Source organism: Nomascus leucogenys, chromosome 8 (assembly GCF_006542625.1).
Source record: "Nomascus leucogenys isolate Asia chromosome 8, Asia_NLE_v1, whole genome shotgun sequence".
NCBI lineage: Eukaryota > Metazoa > Chordata > Mammalia > Primates > Hylobatidae > Nomascus > Nomascus leucogenys.
This window is the reverse complement of record NC_044388.1, coordinates 66,225,659-66,245,411: the sequence shown is the minus strand read 5'-3', so window position 1 is coordinate 66,245,411 and position 19,753 is coordinate 66,225,659. Positions and strand designations below refer to the sequence as shown.

The 19,753-nt window shown below is 41.0% G+C and overlaps 1 protein-coding gene across 7 annotated transcripts in view; it reads left to right on the top strand.

Annotated features, from left to right (window-relative positions):
• Positions 1–19,753, top strand: part of KIF13A (kinesin family member 13A) — a 235,139-nt gene that overhangs the window by 203,120 nt on the left and 12,266 nt on the right. For 3 of the 7 annotated variants that reach the window (XM_030817358.1, XM_030817357.1, XM_030817364.1), the window contains 13 exons: positions 334–372; positions 2,392–2,491; positions 4,590–4,716; positions 6,821–6,876; positions 9,245–9,369; positions 9,644–9,820; positions 10,558–10,650; positions 11,135–11,287; positions 12,842–12,919; positions 15,125–15,172; positions 16,600–16,705; positions 18,118–18,269; positions 18,941–19,045. In XM_030817358.1, coding sequence (XP_030673218.1) covers positions 334–372; positions 2,392–2,491; positions 4,590–4,716; positions 6,821–6,876; positions 9,245–9,369; positions 9,644–9,820; positions 10,558–10,650; positions 11,135–11,287; positions 12,842–12,919; positions 15,125–15,172; positions 16,600–16,705; positions 18,118–18,269; positions 18,941–19,045 — 1,359 coding nt within the window. The remainder of the gene's footprint in view (positions 1–333; positions 373–2,391; positions 2,492–4,589; positions 4,717–6,820; positions 6,877–9,244; positions 9,370–9,643; positions 9,821–10,557; positions 10,651–11,134; positions 11,288–12,841; positions 12,920–15,124; positions 15,173–16,599; positions 16,706–18,117; positions 18,270–18,940; positions 19,046–19,753) is intronic. The other 4 variants (XM_030817363.1, XM_030817362.1, XM_030817359.1 and 1 more) reach the window with 3 other exon arrangements.

Sequence of the window (19,753 nt, the reverse complement as noted above, 5' to 3'; positions counted from 1 at the left end):
TTTTTTGTACAGATGGGTTCTTGCTATGTTGCCCAGATGGGTCTCGAACTTCTAGCTTCAAGAGATCCTCCTGCCTCAGCCTCCCAAAGTGTTGGGATTACAGGCATGAGCCCAGCCAAGTTTTTATGTTTCAGTGACTCTTTATGTAAAAATTCTTTATAGACAAGTGAATTAAATCCATTTTACCTTTTTTGAGATTCAATTTAGTGTTTTATTTTGCTTATGTTATGTGAGCTGTCCATTTTAATGTGTGTTAAGCTTAAATAATTATTTTCCCTGTATGCGGTTTGAAAAACAAAATGCTTGTCCTTTGTGTTTATTTTTTCCTACCAGAGAGATGATGAGGATGGTGATGATATGGATAGTTATCAGGTATTGCTACTGCTGTCAATCCTGTGGCATGGGGCACAGCTACTGCTAATTGCCAGCATTCGCAAAGCAGAGGCCAGGGAGGAGGAAGGAGGGCCCTAGAGCGAGAATATGCAGTTTTTCACTTGCTTTTGATTTGCTTTATATGTATTCAAACACAATACTATTTCTACAGATGCCTTGTCAGTTCAAAATTTATAACTAAATATTGCCTTTTTGCTATGCCATCTCGATTTACTGGCTTATTGCTAAGCAAGATCATTATCACTGTATTAAAATGGATGATCTGGAGACTGATTTGAGTAATAATAAAACTCCTGTCTCCCACAAATTAATTAACTAATTAATTAATTTTAAAAAATGATCTCAAAATATTGCAGTTATCCATCCATAATCTTTTAGATAGACTCTTATCTTTCTCATGCTAAAGTGCACTCTGCTCCTTACATCCAAGAGCTAATATTGTTGTAACATGCCATTTTACTTTACAAGACTTTTGCTGAATAGGAAAATTGGAGACATTTTATGCACATAATTGTGTTTTGTTTAGCCAGCTTTCTTCCCTCATTTGGGTCACACTTAGTTCTCCATAACCTATAGAATTTAAATCTCAGCTTTTTATGGTTGGAAATCTAGAAAAAATATATAGATGTGCAAATTGAGATTGTACCTAGTCAGCACTGACTGGCCTGATATCATGGAGTGTGAGGTTATGTAGAAATGGTCAAAGCAGCAAACCAAGATGAAGCTTTCTGGGTTTGGTTCCCAGTCCTTTTACGGATTCTCCACACACATCTTCAAAGGATGTTTTCCCAGTGTGCCTTCCTACATGTAAAATGTGGGTACAGTGGCTGGGCGCGGTGGCTCACGCCTGTAATCCCAGCACTTTGGGAGGCCGAGGCGGGTGGATCACGAGGTCAGGAGTTCGAGACCAGCCTGGCCAACATGGTGAAACCCCATCTCTACTAAATACAAAACCCCGTCTCTACTAATACAAAAATTAGCTGGGCGTGGTGGCACACGCCTGTAATCCCAGCTACTCGGGAGGCTGAGGCAGGAGAATCGCTTAAACCTGGGAGGCAGCGGTTGCAGTGAGCCGAGATTGTGCCACTGCACTCCATCCTGGGCAACAAGAGCGAAACTCTGTCTCGGGGAAAAAAAAAATGTGGGTACACTGTTTGTAAAGTTTCGGAGGTCCAAGGTATCTGTTCTCGATGTAACATCTTAAGTCTTAAACTAGAATTAGGCAAGTCAAAGAGCATTTTTAATAGAATTGATGGATTTTCTTTCCCTACTCATAATTCCACGAAGAAAAACCTTTAAGGGAAATATCAGTATCCCCTTGAATCTCAGCAATGCCATTGACTAACGTCCTGCGGCTGTTTGTGCGCTTCCTGGCACGTTTTTCACAGTGCAGTCCAGTGGCTGCCTAGGGGATTCTTAAAAGCATGGCTGACTGCATGTTGGGTTTGCATGGGAGATTTTTGGTTAGCCTCATGGTGGTGGTTGGAAGTAAAATGTTTCTGGCAAGTTTGAAAAGTTCTCTGCTGACCTACTCTTTGCATTTCAGAAAATCTGTGTTATCAGACCACTGAACTATGAGCTATGAAAATGCCTGTCATTTTCCATTCCATTTGTTGTTACTTGGTTTGGGCTCTGTTCATGCTGTCCTTCTGTTTGAGATCACAAATCCTGCAATGAATAGCTACAATTTAAATATACATACACTCATCGTAAAAAAAATCTGACAGCTGGTATAGTTTGAGCTTGTCTTGCTTTTAAGTATAATTATCCTTTTGGAGATCCAGGGGCTCCGATTTCTGGGTAACAGCATCCTTGATCAACATGCAGTGTTACTGAGGCCTCTCTGCTTTCTTGCATATTAATCACACAGCGATGTTCAATAGCTTTTCCTAATGAAAAATTTCCTGGTTGATTTAAACATCTTTTAAAAAAAGAAAGAAAGAAAGAAATCGTTGTCTGTGCAGTCTACAGGAAAATATTTTCCCTCCCCGATGTTAGGAAGAAGACTTAAACTGCGTAAGGGAGAGGTGGTCAGATGCACTCATTAAACGACGAGAATACTTGGATGAACAGATAAAAAAAGTCAGCAATAAAACAGGTATGTGAGATCAAACTCCTTTTTGGGGAGTAGCTTTTTCACTTTTACACAATGGCAGTAGGTCGTTTTCTTCCCCTAACTGGACAGTAGTATCTTATTTTTGTTGTTGTTGTTGTTGTTGTTTTAAGACAGGGTCTCACTCTGTCACCCAAGCTGGAGTGCAGTGGCAGGATCATATCTCACTGCAGCCTCTAACTCCTGGCCTCAAGAGATCCTCCTACCTCAGCCTCCTGAGTAGCTGAGACTACAGGCACAAGCTACCACACCCAGCTAATTTTTAAATGTTTTGTAGATGCCCAGCCTGTTGCCCAGGCTGGTCTCAAACTCCCAGACTCAAGTGATCCTCCCACTTCAGCCTCCCTAACTGCTGGAATTGCAGGTGTTAGCCACTGCACCCAGCCTGTTTAGTTTTGTGAACTTGTAACAATTATAGACATTAGTCAATCATCATATACATTGTTGGTTTAAAAAGCCTCCAAATTTGAAAGTAAGTTTTCATAAAACTCAGAGTTATCTCATAAAACTGTGACATTAAATGTCAAATTCAGATTTCGTTTTGATGAACACAAGTGTGATCAATACAGGCACCAGGTCCTAGGACATACAGCAGCTGAAGGGTCACTTCTGGAACCAAACCACTTAGCAGGTCAGCACCTATCCACTGTTGGGCCATTGCCATGCACTCCACTGGTTCAGGATGGCCCACTGGTTCACTGCCACCCAGCTCCAAGCGTGCAGCTTGCTTATGCTAGCAGTGGCCACTTGGATTCTAGAGTAGAAATATGCACTTAAAATCCTTAGTCTCTCATCCAGACATCATGGTCCACTCACAGTGGTTGGTTCTGCAGCAAAGAACACACACATCATGCATGTTAATCAGTTTCATGTAGAAGCTAGCAGAAAGTCTCCCTCAGGAAAACATCTTGGCTGAACATGTGATGTCGCCTTGTGTGTGTGTGCTCAGGCTGCTAATGAAAACTCACTTTGACTGTACCCAGGGAGCCCCAGAGTTGAATTATGAATAAGAGGATTTCAAAGTATATCAGATAAAATCCCTTTCATGATAAGCCTCGAGGAAAATGAAGGTGATTTTACAGAGTAAGGTGTATGGTGGGTTTTTTATTTTTTTATTTTTATTTTTGAGATGGAGTCTCCCTCTGTCACCCAGGCTGGAGTGCAGTGGCATGATCTTGGCTCACTGCAACTCCTCCTCCCGGGTTCAAGCAATTCTCCTGCCTCAGCCTCCTGAGTAGCTGGGACTACAGGCGCCCACCACCACGCCTGGCTAATTTTTGTATTTTTAGTGGAGACAGGGTTTTACCATATTGGTCAGGCTGGTTTCGAACTCCTGACCTCAGGAGATCTGCCCACCTCGGCCTCCCAAAGTGCTGGGGTTATAGCTGTGAGCCACCGTGCCCAGCCTATGGTGTTTTTTAATCCTGTCTTTGTAACATGTATAGTTCTATAAAGCAGTGTCACATACGTATTTGATTTGATCCTTCCAGCAAGTACATGAAGTACACACGACTTCTTTTATCCCTGTTTGACAGGTTAGGGAGACTCATCTGTTGGATAACTTCCCCAAATTACAGAACCAGTAAAATAACCTAAATCTCGTAATTGCTGTTCCAATGCTCTTTCTGCTATTTCTGTCTTACGGTTCCTTAAATTGGTGTCACAGCCCCTCTCAGCTCCCTATACATGCTCTTGCTTGAACTTCAAAGACTCAAATCCATTTTAGGGACATAGTGGATGTTTAAGCCACTTACAGATAGCACTGAATGAAATCTGTTTATTGTTTTTGTTTGCTTGTTTTTTGAGACAGGGTCTCTTGTCTGTTGCCCAGGCTTTAGTACAGTAACGTGATGAGAGCTCACTGTAGCCCTGAACTCCCAGGCTCAACTGATCTTCCCACCTCAGCTGCCTGAGTATCTGGGACTACAGGCATGCGTGCCACCACCCTGCCCAACTATTCTTTTTTTTTTTTTTGGTAGAGATGGGGTCTCACTATGTTGCCCAGGCCGATATCTGTTCCTTGTAAATTGAGAAGTCATACTTTCTCTCTTGTTGGCATCGATCCCCTCATTTTTTTCTGCAGAGAAAACAGAGGACGATGTGGAGCGGGAAGCCCAGCTCGTGGAGCAGTGGGTAGGGCTGACTGAGGAAAGGAATGCTGTGCTGGTGCCGGCCCCAGGCAGTGGGATTCCTGGGGCACCTGCCGACTGGTAAGGCTGCCCTCCCTTCTGTGCAGACCTGGGGAGATGGTACAGGTCACCTGTGGCAAGAGCCATGCAAGAGACTTTCCAGGATTGTCACAGAAAATGCCAACCAGCTGAACTGCTTAGGGAATGTCCACTCATCTCTAGTGCTTCCATCCCTTTTTTCCTTCCCCACTGAAGCCAACTTTCTCCCACAGGAAGCCAGAGAGCATTGATTACCTGGCCAGGAATCACATACCACAATCCTCTATTCCTCTGCATAAGCAACTTGGACATTGTTCCCTGATCTCCAGGAACTCTTTTATCTTGGCTGGAAAGTATTTGAAGAGGGCAGAAAATATATTATTGGAGCTATTTTTTTTGGTAGTATTGTGAGAATTAGAGATAATGTATATAAAATACCTTATATATGATAATATTATCTTGTATATTATAATGTGTATAAAATACCTTTCATACCCACTCGTTAAATCCTAGCTACTGCTGCTTACTCTCATTCTCATTTTTATTATTATATATCCAGGGCATTTAAGAGAAATCAGATTCCTTTTGATCACAGAATGTACATGCCCAGATAGTCTTTTTTGAACAGGCATAGAAACATTAGTGACAATACCTGCATCTCTAATGATAAATGGAAAAGTAATCAGTTTCATGGTCTGTTTTCTGAAACTAGAAACTCTGAATCTGCAGGCACATAATTTATAACCTGATGTTTCTCCTTGCAGTTCTTGCTGTTGTGCTGGAATCCTGTAGGTCTCTTGCAGTAATTCTGCCAGCCACTTCTTATAGATAGCCTACTCACCCTAATCTTGTTCTGGCCCTCAAAGCCCTCTCTAGACAGTTCGTCTCCTTACTTCAGTCTCTCTCGTGTAAAGTGTTTTCAAACCTCAGATCATCTTGAGTGTAACATGCAGGCCTGGGTGTCATCCCTAGTTATTTTGATTCAGAAGAGAAAGGAAGGACCCACCACTCTTCTTATTTTTTTAAATAAGAATTTGCATTTCTAAAGGGACTCTTTTTTTTTTTTTTTTTTTTTTTTGAGACGAAGTCTTGCTCTTTCGCCCAGGCTGGAGTGCAGTGGCGCAATCTCAGCTCACTGCAAGCTCCGCCTCCCGGGTTCACGCCATTCTCCTGTCTCAGCCTCTCCGAGTAGCTGGGACTACAGGCGCCCGCCACCACGCCTGGCTAGTTTTTTGTATTTTTAGTAGAGACGGGGTTTCACCGTGGTCTCGATCTCCTGACCTCGTGATCTTCCCGCCTCGGCCTCCCAAAGTGCTGGGATTACAAGCGTGAGCCACCACGCCCAGCCTCTAAAGGGACTCTTTAAGAGGCCTCTGAGGCCGTTCTGATGCAGCTGGGCAAGTTGGGATTTTTTGTTTGTTTTTTGTTTTTTTGAGACAGGGTCTCGCTGTTTCCCAGGCTGGAGTACAGTGGGGCGATCTTGGTGCACTGCAACCTCCATCTCCCAGGTTCAAGCCATCCTCCCACCTCCTAAGTAGCTGGGACCACAGGCCTGTGCCACCACACCCAGCTAGTGTTTTTTGTTTTTTTTTATAAGACAAGGTCTCTCTTTGTTGCCCAGGCTGGTCTTGAACTCCTGTCCTCAAACCATCCTCCTGCCTTTGCCTCCCAAAGTGCTGGGATTACAGCCTTGAGCCACCATGCCCGTCCCTGGGCCAGTTTTTGATAAAACACTGCTTGGTCTCTTCTGTACACAACCCTCCCTCCTTTCACACATCTTTCATTCTGTCCTTTGAGCTTTGAGCTTTTGTTTACTTCCTCTAGGCTCTGATCCTGTCCTGTTACCATCCTAACAACATCCCCCCTTCCCTTTACCTCTCATGGGAATTATTTTTAGAAAGGCTTAAAGTAATCTTTGTTTCAATTAATTACATGTAACTCATATAACTGGAAGTTCTTTTATGTAAGTCATATAATTCCCATGATTTATGTCTACAGGGAAGTCAAGAAATATGAAAGTATTTCATTAGTGGAAACTGCATCTCCACCATGGTTCTCTTTGCTTCCACAGCTCTGTGGTGTTTTATCAGCTAACAAGATGTAAAATACATATTTTGTTATGATTAAATGTTGTTATTAAATTTAGGATCCCACCTCCTGGAATGGAAACCCACATACCAGTTCTCTTCCTCGATTTGAATGGTAAGTAGACACTTAAAGTCCCAGGGATTATTGTATTTAATTAAGGTTTGTAATCTATTCAGATTCATATTATTTTGATCCTTAAATCACTCTTCTAATCATTCATGTGCCAAATTAGGTGACATTTTTGTTCTAATTAAATATATATAAGCATGATATGTGGATAATCAAAAAAAGAGCACGTAGGGTGATTGAGAACTGCATGCAAGAGCATTAATGCAGTTGCTCTGAAACAGTGGACATAGAAATTACCCCGGAAAGTAATGACCCCTAGAGATTCTGAGTCTTTAAGCTTGGCAAGGGCCCGTGAATCTGCATTTCTGACAGTGCCCTTAACTCTCCTCAAATAGTTTTCATGGCAGAAATGATCACACTGTAACCCTGCCTTAAGGGTTGTCCTTCATATTGCAATTAGATGGAACCTGGGCAAGTCTAGAACAATGGTTTCCAATGTGCTTTAGCAGAACAATCCTTTTCTAAATGAAATATTAACTGGAACCCCATGTGTAGAAAACAACAGCAGAGTTGCTGAGTTTGCAGTGGGCAGGATCCTGGTAGATCCTTTGGCAGGGCCCTAGGGCTCCTCAAAACACAGCCTGAAAACCTCTGTTATAGAAGGAAGCTCAAAATAATGGATGGAAGACACAGGGAGGGTGGCTTTGGCTCTTCATGTGAAGAATTTTTTTTTTTTTAAAGCCTAGATGTTGAATGTATGCCTCATAAGATAGTGAGTTCCCTGTCATGGGAGGTATATAAACAAAGACTAGTTGGCGATTTACAGAGATTTGTGAGGGGTGAACCCCATATTGGATAGGATGTTGGAAGAAGATAATCTTCATATTTCTCCTAAGTGCTCAGAACTTTGATTCTAAATTGATAATTTAACTGCTAAAATCTCTAATTTATAGTAAGTTATTAAGTAGGACAACAAACCTAACAGTTTACAGGAGGAATTGACCTCAGAAAGCAGCAAAATTCTAAGATTTGTTTTGTTTTGTTTTGTTTTGTTTTGTTTTGTTTTGTTTTGTTTTGTTTGAGACAGAGTCTCACTCTGTCACCCAGGCTGGAGTACAGTGGCATGATCTCAGCTCACTGCAACCTCCGCCTCCCGGGTTCAAGCAATTTTCTACCTCAGCCTCCCAAGTAGCTGGGATTACAGGCACCCACGACCATACCTGGCCAATTTTTGTATTTTTAATAGAGACGGGGTTTCACCATCTTGGCCAGGTTTGTCTTGCACTCCTGAGCTTGTGATCCACCCAGCTCGGCCTCCCAAAGTTCTGGTATTACAGGCGTGAGCCACCGCGCTCAGCCTCCAAGGTGTGTTTAATGAATATATTTGTACCTAGGACAACAAAAGAATATATTCATTCCATCTTATAAGAGACTCGCAAGGCAACTTTTTGGCTCCTACTGTATTTTTAAAGAATAAAAGCAGCCAGGTGCGTTGGCTCATGCCTGTAATCCCAGCACTTTGGGAGGCCGAGGCGGGTGGATCACGAGGTCAAGAGATTGAGACCATCCTGGCCAACGCGGTGAAACCCCATCTGTACTAAAAATACAAAAATTAGCTGGGCATGCTGGTGTGCGCCTGTAGTCCCAGCTGCTCGGGAGGCTGAGGCAGGAAAATCACTTGAACTTGGGAGGCAGAGGTTGCAGTGAGCCAAGATCACACCACAGTACTCCAGCCTGGGCTACAGAGCGAGACTCCATCTCAATAAAAAAAAAAAAAGAATAAAAGCTGTGGGGCGTGATGAGCTCATGCCTATAATCCCAGGGCTTTTGGAGGCCAAGGCAGAAGGACTGTTTGAGTCCAGAAGTTGGAGACCAGCCTGGGCAACAAAGCTGGACTCCATCCCTATAAAAAATTTTACAAATTAGCCAGGCATAGTGGTGTGTACCTGTAGTACTAGCTACTCAGGAGGCTGAGGCGGGAGGATCTCTTGAGCCCAGAAGTTCAAGGCTGCAGTGAGCTATGATCAGGTCGTGCACCCAAGCATCAGCAACAGAGCAAGACCTTGTCTCAAAAAAAAAAAAAAAAAAAAGGCCAAGTATAGTGACTCACCCCTGTAATCCCAGCATGTTGGGAAGCCAAGGCAGGAAGATTAGTTGAGCCTAGGAGTTCAAGACCAGACTGAACAACATAGTAAGACCTCATCTCTATTAAACATAATGATTTTTTTAAAAAGAAAAAAAGCTGTTGTGAGTCTTGGAGTCTCTATTTCAACTGCAGGATAAGGAATGAAAGAAAAAATAAAAACGTGTTATGTGTAAACTTCAACCGTAAAAAGCATATATTTAAATTTTTGGTGTTTGCTTAAAAACTGACTTTCCCCTACTGTTTTTTCTGTGCTCCTGATATGGTTAGCGGATGACCTCAGTGCCAATGAGCAGCTTGTTGGCCCCCATGCATCCGGCGTGAACTCCATCCTGCCCAAGGAGCACGGCAGTCAGTTTTTCTACCTGCCCATCATAAAGCACAGTGATGATGAGGTAATTAACCCCCAAGTTTCTCTTAAAAGGTTTCAGATTAGCACACAAGCCTTGTGGGCTTGCTTTCCCACTAAACTGCTATGGTTTGCTTTGGGGAAAAAGACTGGGGACTTTAAAAAATAGAAAATTTGTGTTGCTGTTTAAAAAAGGTGAGGAAAGAAATCTATTCGATTACAATGAGTTGAATTTATTTTCTTTCTCTTGTATGTCCTGTAAAACTGCTACATCTGACTTGTGACTTGTTTCCATCTCCTCATCATTCCCCAACTCCTAGGTTTCAGCCACAGCCTCTTGGGATTCCTCGGTACATGATTCTGTTCACTTGAATAGAGTCACACCGCAGAATGAAAGGATTTACCTAATTGTGAAAACCACAGTTCAACTCAGCCACCCTGCTGCTATGGAGTTAGTATTACGAAAACGGATTGCAGCCAATATTTACAACAAACAGGTAATGACGGGGCCTGATTCTGCCATTCTGGCTCTGAGCTCAAAGTTTTTTCCCTCTCTCTATCACAAAGCAGTGTATTTTGGTGCTAATGTAGGGGATGTGCAAAACATGACCATCCTGGCCAAGTTATAGTCTCATTCTCATTTATCCAAGATAGTGGGCATTAGGATAGCAGAGGTCAGTGTCAGCCAGTAAGGGCATTTTCACCTGGACTGATTGGAGAGGTATAATCCTACCAGGCAGTGGAGCTGTGGTATTTCACTGTTGGAAAAGTAGATAAACTGAGGCTGAGAGATTAAGTGCCAGGTCCAAGCAGGTGAGTGACAAAACCAGGACAAAAGGCATACTCCAAACAAATCTCTATCCTACTGCTTTGACGGATCCCATCTCAGAGGTGCTGTCAGTGAAACTGATCCTCTCTAGTGTTGTTCTAGCCATCTCAGGAAAGACTGATTAAGTCCTGGAGAGATCACAGGAAGGCAGCAGATGGGAGAGAGAAGCAACCACAGAAATCGTGAACATGCTGCAGATTCTGTAGTCGAATTCCCAACTAACAGCTGGACGTTAGTATCCCTTGGAGTTGGAGACAGGGATTCTTAGCTTCAGTTTTTTCTGTTATGCTGAGTATTCTGCATATCAAAAACATAATAACTTGTAATGCTTTTACAATTTGTAAAATACAAAATAACCTACATTTGTCAAATAGCTTAATCCAGCTTTTTTTTTTTTTCTACTAGAGTTTCACACAGAGTTTGAAGAGGAGAATATCCCTGAAAAATATACTTTATTCCTGTGGTGTAACCTATGAAATAGTATCCAATATACCAAAGGTAAAATATATGCTACTTTAGGCTGGGCACAGTGGCTCATGCCTGTAATCCCAGCACTTTGAGAGGCCGAGGCGGGTGGATCACCTGAGGTCGGGAGTTCGAGACCAGCCTGACCAACATGGAGAAACCCTGTCTCTACTAAACATACAAAATTAGCTGGGCGTCATGGCGCATGCCTGTAATCCCAGCTACTCAGGAAGGCTGAGGCAGGAGAATCGCTTGAACCTGGGAGGCAGAGGTTGCAGTGAGCCGAGATTGCGCCATTGCACTCCAGCCTGGGCAACAAAAGCGAAACTCCGTCTCAAAAAAAAAAAAAAAAAAAAAAAAACAAATATATATATGTATATGCTACTTTAAAAAATATCAGTATCTAAATAATGGAGAATATGTTCATTGTCCAGACTTCTAAAACGTTTTCTGACCACACTTTGGTTGAAAACATTGTTCACATCAAAGTATTGTCACTTCCTTCCTGTCCTTTTAGGCAACTGAGGAGATAGAGGACCGGGAAACGCTGGCTCTCCTGGCAGCAAGGAGTGAAAACGAAGGCACATCAGATGGGGAGACGTACATTGAGAAGTACACTCGAGGCGTGCTGCAGGTGGAAAACATTCTGAGTCTTGAACGGCTCCGGCAGGCAAGTAACTGAATATCTGGACCGAGGATGAAATCACCAGCCTTCACCCCCAATGGACATATATGAATTTACTTAACAAACACCTCACTAAATCTATCAGAGAAGGAGCACTTGAGCCATCTCTATTGAAAGGACTCTGGCAAAATAGTAACCAAAATAAAAATAATGACTAACTTTTATTGAATACTCCCTACTTGCCAAGCACTGAGCCTGAGTAATTTAGATATATTATTTCATTTAATCTTCAAGATAACCCCCTGAGGTAAGTACTGTTGAAATCCCCATTTTCAAATGAGAAAATTGAAATGGTTATACAGCTAGGAAGTGGTACAAAGTCAGATGTAAAGCTTGACTCCAAAGCACATATACTTAACCACAGACTTACTATCTCCCTAATTTTTAGACCTGAGTTAACTTTTGGGTGACAACAGGTCATTCAAGTGAAAATAATCCACTAAGTAATGCAACTATAAGATAAGGTATGTCATTTCATACGTGCAATAGTTGACATTATTGGGGGGGGTGTTGATTAATAGGAGGAATGTAATTGGCATCTGTCAGAAAAATCTTCCCTTAGTGGAAATCCCACCTGAACTGCTGCATGAGTAAAATACAAACAGCATCACACTTCATTGTCATTTTGCAAATGAGATACATAGTTAGAGGTATCTCTTCTACATTTTCTCTGTCCACCTGTATAAAAATTTCACAACATAAATGTCTCCCATTCTGCTGTTTTCCTGGTTTTATTTATTTGTTTATTTATTTTTGAGACAGAGTCTTGCTCTGTCGCTCAGGCTGGAGTGCAGTGGCACAACCTCAGCTCACTGCAACCTCTACCTCCCGGGTTCAAGCAATTGTAGTGCCTCAGCCTCCCAGATAGCTGAAACCACAAGCACCCACCACCACGCCCAGCTAATTTTTGTATTTTTTAGTAGAGACGGGGTTTTACTATGTTGGCCAGCTGGTCTCGAACTCCTGTCTGTGATCCACGTGCCTCAGCCTCCCAAAGTGCTGGGATTATAGACATGAACCACCACACCCCACAGTTTTATTTATCTTTAAAAAATATTTTTGATAAATTGCTAAACAAATAATAAGTGGGTAAAATAATATTTCAGTTTTACAAATGTGTGTATATGTAGAACTGATGTAGTCTATATTTAAATCTATAAATAAACATGTTACTTTTATAATTAGAATAAAAAATAAAGTAATGGCCGGGTGCGGTGGCTCACGCCTGTAATCCTAACACTTTGGGAGGCCGACGCGGGTAGATTGCCTGAGCTCAGGAGTTTGAGACCAACCTGGGCAACACAGTGAAACCCCATCTCTACTAAAATACAAAAAAAAATTAGCCGAGTGTGGTGGCATGCGCCTATAGTCCCAGCTACTCAGGAGGCTGAGGCAGGAGAATTGCTTGAACCCGGGAGGCAGAGGTTGCAGTGAGCTGAGATCGCATCACTACACTCCAGCCTGGGCAACAGAGTGAGACTCCTTCTCTGGGAAAAAAAAAAAAAAAAAAGTGTTATTTTCAAATTATTATGTTTACAGGCCGTCACGGTCAAAGAAGCACTTTCCACCAAAGCTCGGCACATTCGGAGGAGCCTCAGTACACCAAATGTTCATAATGTAAGTGCATCCTGCCAAGGATCTGCTCCTATATGACATGTCTCAGGCTCTGGGGTGGGGGAAGGTAGGGTTCACACAGTGGCAATAGAGCTTAAGGCACTGGTGTGGGCATCCCAAAGTGTAGCCTTCTATACCAAGGACGCACACCAGGCAGCACAGTTGTCCAAGACTGAGCCATTTGTTCAATCTTAGGAATTCCTGTTCAGCAAGTTATCTCCCTGAAAGAAGTTCCTTAAGATAATTTGAGTTTAGTTGGTTACAGATGGTGGAATCAACTATGAATCCTTGCACGCGAGTCCCTGGATGCTGGCTGCTCCAGGGTCAGTTTTTGTGCCCATTCTAGCTGCCCTAGTGGATATGAGTCTGCCGCCATCAGTGTGATAAGGAGTCAGCCACTGCATGTAGGTACTCCTGGAGTCCCTAGTTGTTCCTTTGACCATTTTGATTATTTTTGTCAACCAGTTGATCTAGAAAATCCAATTGACAGAAACTGATCCCAGCAGGGGGGACACTGTCACAGAGGGATAGGACAGATTAGTGCATGGAGCACTTCTAAGCAGCCACTTCCCGGAAGCAGCTGAGTAGAAGTAAGGTCTTTCCAAGGAAAAACACAGGCTTATTTGCCTTCCTGTTCTCCAGAATAGCCAGAAAATTATTTAAAACATGGTGACCACTTACAAAAATTGTCCTACAGTGGGCTACAGAGCAAATCCCAGTAATCATTATCACAAAGATTACTTCTTCTGACCACAATGCGTTTATTAGAAATAGATAAGAGAGACTCATATAGTTGTAAATTGAAAAACACTTTTCATGAACTCATCTCTCAAAGAAGAAATTATGATGGAAATTAGAATGTAGAACTAAATGAGAATAAAAATGGTACATAGATCAATGTTTGTGCGATGCAGTTAAAGTGGTACTTAGAAATTATTAGCCCTAAATTCCCTATAATTCTGTATAAAGCAGAATACTAGACAGCAGAAAAAATGAGAGAGTGAGGGCTACTATTAGGAAATTTATAGCTCTTATATTAAAAATTAGAGTAAAAAAGAATTAGGTAAACATCTAGCTTAAAAAGTAAAGAAGGCCGTGTGCGGTGGCTCATGCTTGTAATCCCAGCACTTTGGGAGGCTGAGGTGGGCAGATCACCTGAGGTCGGGAGTTCGAGACCAGCCTGACCAACATGGTGAAACCCGGTCTCTACTAAAAATACAAAATTAGCCGGGCATGGTGGCACATGCCTGTAATCCCAGCTACTCAGGAGGCTGAGGCAGGAGAATCGCTTGAATCCGGGAGGTGGAGGTTGTGGTGAGCCGAGATTGCGCCACTGCACTCCAGCCTGGGCAACAAGAGCGAAACTCCGCCTCAAAAAAAAAGGTAAAGAAAAACTGCTTATGAAGTAATCTAAAAAAAAAAATCTTTTTTTCAACCTCAATCTGATCAAGAGTTTAGATTTCCTTGGGAAGCCATGGCGAGAGGATTGCTTGAGTCCAGGAATTTGAGACCAGCCTGGGCAACATAGCGAAACCTCATAACCTGATGTTATGCCAACAAATGTAAAAGCTTAAATAAAATGGAAATGTCCTGTAAAAACTGAATCAAGAAGAAATAGAAAATCTGAATACAGCTGTCACCAAAAAGAAGGACTATACTAAAATAATGACTATGACTATGCTCATTGATGAGAATTCACAGTATCAAAAAATTGGCATGTCCTTAAGCTAATCATTCTCAACAGAATTTTTTGTAAGATTTGATAAGCTGATTCTAAAACCTGTATGGAAAAGCAGTCAAAGTATACTCATGTACAACCCAGAGATTTCATCCCTTAGATACATACTCTAGAGATTCTCATAAATATACAGGTTGTATTTAGAACTAAATGATACTAAAAATAGTGTACATATCAATACTTGACTATTGAATAAGACCATATATAGTAAGATACCACTTATGTGAAATATAAAATATGCAAAATAATATTAACTATTGGTTATGAGTATATACACACACAATTATATAAAACTTGTATGGGAATAATAAACCCCAAATTGAGAGTAGTCACTACTCCTGGAGAGGGAAGAAAGAGGAGGAGAAGAATGAAGACTGCAGGCTTCAACTGTGACATTGTTCTTTATATAAAAAAAAAACCCTTATATTAAATATATAAACCACATTGCTGAAACCATTCTTCTCTTATAGATCTCTTCCAGCCGACCGGACCTTTCTGGCTTTGATGAAGATGATAAGGTATGCACCTATGAGCATGGCTAGGTTTTTAGCAGAATCTCAGTCTGGAAAGTTGTGGGATCTTGGTGTTTTTAAAATCTCTGGGCCTTACCTGGTAGATCCTGTCAGTTTAAAAAAAAAAAAGAAAAAGAAAAATCTCTGGGCTTCCCATCTTAATTGTAAGCAAATAACTCTCCACAACTCCATTTCCAGGTTCAAATACTTGATGTGATATTGCTATGCACTTTTTTTTTTTTTTGAGACAGAGTTTCGCTCTCATTGCCCAGGCTGGAGTGCAGTGGCACGATTTCGGCTCACTGCAACCTCCGCCTCCCAGGTTCAAGTGATTCTCCTGCCTCAGCCTCCCGAGTAGCTGGCATTATAGTCGTTTGCCACCACACCTGGCTAATTTTGTATTTTTAGTAGAGACAGGGTTTCGCCATGTTGGCCAAGCTGGTCTCGAACTTCTGACCTCAGGTGATCGACCTGCCTCGGCCTCCCAAAGTGTTGGGATTACAGGCATGAGCCACCATGCCTAGACAATTGCTATGCACTTTCAGTATTACATTGTTACTTACCATGATAGGTTCCATACCAGGACAGTACCACACATAATTGAATAGATATCTGTGTGTTTATGGGTTTAACTCTAAATGATTGGAGAAGGTGTTACATCCACCATAGCATAATCAAAATTATTTCAATGGGTAAAACAGGGGATTTAAAATTAAGGACAGATTGCAACATTATCTTATTCAACAAATACTTCTTGAATACATATTATATATGAGTTACTGTGCTAGAGACTAGATGATCCAAAAGGTATAAGCACAGATTTATGTCCTTAAGAAGTTTAAAATTTAGTCCTCGGAGGCAATCAACTCCTGAGAAGTTGAAATAAGATTAAGTAAGCTCGCATGATATGCCAGCGTTTTCTGTTTTGTATACCAATACCTTATGCCTATTTGAAACTTTTAAATCTCAAATATAGGTAGAGTAACGACACTGCCAAATTTACCTTGGACAGTCTCAGCTGTGCCTTCTATCCAGGCAGAATTACCAATGGAACAGTTGTCCTTTGAGAGTGTTTCAGTTTGGTCATTAAGTTATCAAGTCACTCTGGATATATGCCACATGGCTCAAAGTGGCTACCTCTGGGGAGGAAGGAAGGTGAATGGGACCAAAAGATTACACTACATTTGTAATAATTTTATTAAACTTGAGCAAATATAATAAAATATTAACGTTTATTCACTCTGGGTATACCTTGGATATGACGGTATTTTTTACGATATTCAGCCCTTTCTGTATATTTGAAATATTTCATAATAAAAATAAAGAAGAGCATACATTGCCATTTAAAAAAAAAAACAAGAAACTCCAACCTGGGCTTTATTTCTCATTTTAGAGTGATTCCATTACAGTTAACCCATATTTTTACCTTGTAGGGTTGGCCAGAGAACCAGCTGGACATGTCTGACTACAGCTCCAGTTACCAAGATGTAGCATGTTATGGAACTTTACCCAGGGATTCTCCTCGAAGGAATAAAGAAGGTAGTGGTGAGATTATTTTGCAGTGATATTTCTTTGTAATTACTTAGAAAAAGCATGAAAAAATGTCTTTCATTAGTGGCATATAATAAGATATGAAGCTGATATTCTAGTTAACTAGATGATTCAAAACTGTCTTATTGAATGGAACATATCACATTCACTTATTTGATTTATTTTTGTTTCGTATCCAACATATCACCCAAATAATCACAGACTTTTTGTATATTACTTTAGAACTTCCAAATCATTTTTCATCATTACCTGACTTTGAAGTCCAGTTTTGAGACACATACAAATCCTATTATTTTCTACCAGAATATCCAGCTCTGTCATGTTTGTGTACTCAAAGGAATTTTTAAAAGAACATGACTTTGATTCATAAAGCAGTTTTCAAAAACGGTACCCAAAATGAGTTTGATTCATGGTAACATTATTACCTAAATTATATAGTCTACCAATGCCTTAATGGGAACAGTATTCTTTGGCCATATATATTGGTTCTGTTACCTTATACCTTATATTAGTTGGTAAAATATAAGGTATATTCGCCATTATACTAGCAAATTGGGAAGGGAGGAAAGAGGCCGAAAAGGTAAGAAATGATACAAGCAAGGAAGAAAAATTGTCCTCCCTTAGTCATATAGAGCAGGATGGCCTGAGGGGGAAAAAAAGAGGCTCGCAAGAAAATTTACACAGTATCAATTCATTGAATATTTCTTGAGCCTCTACTTTCTGCCTTATAACTATGGAAATAAGATACACAGAAAATGAGATATTAAATGATAAGGTGCCAAAATGAACATGCAGATAATAAGGGCTGTGAGAATTCAGAGAAATGGAAAATCAGCATGAGCTGAAATTGGTCTGGTTAGTGGTGCTTAAGCTGGATCTTGAAAAGAGTGTGGAAATTTGGTATCTCACTTTGTTCACACACACTAGCACTTCAGTAACTCTTTGTGACATCACAGATTTATGTCTATTCTTGCCTACATCTGTTCCATGGTTTTTTGGGGTTTTTTTGTTGTTTGTTTTTTGTGTGTTTTTTTTGTTTTGTTTTGTTTTTAGACAGGGTCTCCCTCTCTCTTGCCCAGGCTGGAGTGCAGTGGCACCGTTATAACTCACTGCAGCCTCAACCCCTGGGGCTCAAGCAATCTTCTCGCCTCAGCCTCCTGAGTAGCAAGTACAACAAGTGCACACAACCATGCCTGGCTATCTGTTTGTTCTTTTTTCACAGACTGGTGTCCCTATGTTGCACAGGGTGGGCGTACATCTGTTTTAATGCTTAGCCAAATATTAGCCTATGAATTTCATTGTTCTCCCAGATATTCCCATGGCTGGGTCATTGTCTCAGTTCCTATGTTTTGCTTGAAGTGTTCAGCATCTGTAACCTCATAACTTCTCATCTTCCCCAGGTTGTACATCAGAGACTCCTCATGCCTTAACCATCAGCCCTTTTAAAGCATTCTCTCCTCAGCCACCAAAGTTTTTCAAGCCCCTAATGCCTGTAAAAGAGGAGCATAAGAAAAGAATAGCCCTGGAAGCAAGGCCTCTTCTGAGCCAGGAGGTAAATGCTTGACTTGTCTGTACTATGCAGAATAGAGCAGAGTTGTGTCACCTGTGAAGCAGCAGTGTGCATTAACAAGCTGAGTGCTGCATGTGGACATGCACGGTCATCACTCCATGGTTCCCATTCTCAAATTCCTCTTTCTCAAGCATGCAGTCATGGTAGAATCTCTTGTTTGTTGTTGCTGCTGTGGTTTTATTTCTTTGTGTTTATGGCTTTTCAAAGTATTTTTTATGTTTCAAGTGAGAAAGATGTTTTCTAGGTGTTTTGAAAAGATTAAAGGCCTTTTTTAAAATTATTTTTCTTTTTTGTCTTTTTGGGGATTTCTAATTTTGTTTTTTATAGAAATAGAGTCTTGCTATGTTGCCCAGGCTGCTCTCAAACTCCTGGCCTCATGTGATTCTTTTGCCCCAGCCTCCCAAGGCACTGGGATTACAGGCCTGAGCCGTTTTACCTGGTCAAAAGGCTGTTTTTTAAATAATTGCCACAGAATCTGTTTATTCCTGTCATATTTCTTCAGTAGTTTAACTCTGGCCTGCAGAATTGGCTGCTGCATTACTTACATGTAATAAGAGTGTTAGCATTGCTTTTCTAACTTGCATGTACTTAATATGTATTTTGGCCGTTGTCGTCTTTGTGTGTGATGCATCTGTGTGTCTTAACCTTTGCAGAGCATGCCTCCACCTCAGGCACATAACCCTGGCTGCATTGTACCCTCAGGAAGCAATGGCAGCAGCATGCCAGTAGAACACAATAGCAAACGTGAGAAGAAGATTGTAAGTTCCGGAACCATTTCTGTCATATTGCCTGGTGGTGGGTTTAAGGCCCTTTCACAGACAATCATCCAAATGCTAGAAGAAATTAAGACATGTATTGGGTCTTTGTCTTAAAGAAAATAAAAATGTGACCATTGGTAATGATATTTTGCATGGACGTGGCCATGACCTACAATTTTATTTTATTTATTTATTTTTTGCTTAAGTTTGCTTAGAAAAAGGGAGAAAGGCACTTTTATTGCTTCTGGCCTTTATAAAAAGTGTAACAAAGAGATCTTTTTAATACTGAAATCTTTCTAATGTGCCTATACATATTGCCCAGATTCTGAAGTTAATCTACCTAGAGGAATTGCACTTACTTGGAGTAAGTAATCATGCATTTAATGCATTTAGCTGTGGATATGTTTGGAAGCTTTTTTATGTTGCCTGATGCTATTGCCAAGATAATTCTGTAGTTGGAGCTGCACTACAGTCTATCATAATCACCCTTCATCATCTCACTGTCTAGGGTAGCCTTTGTTAATTAGCTGGCAAAATATATTCCAATACCTTGGTGCCAGCCTTGCATTCAGGATGGCTTATATATTTTTTGCCACAGGTAGGTTGAAACTCTACCCACAAAACCACATTCCTTAGCACTTGGTTTTAAAATTATTAATTTGAAATATAGTTTTAAAAACACTACATACCAGGCACCTTAGGTTATAA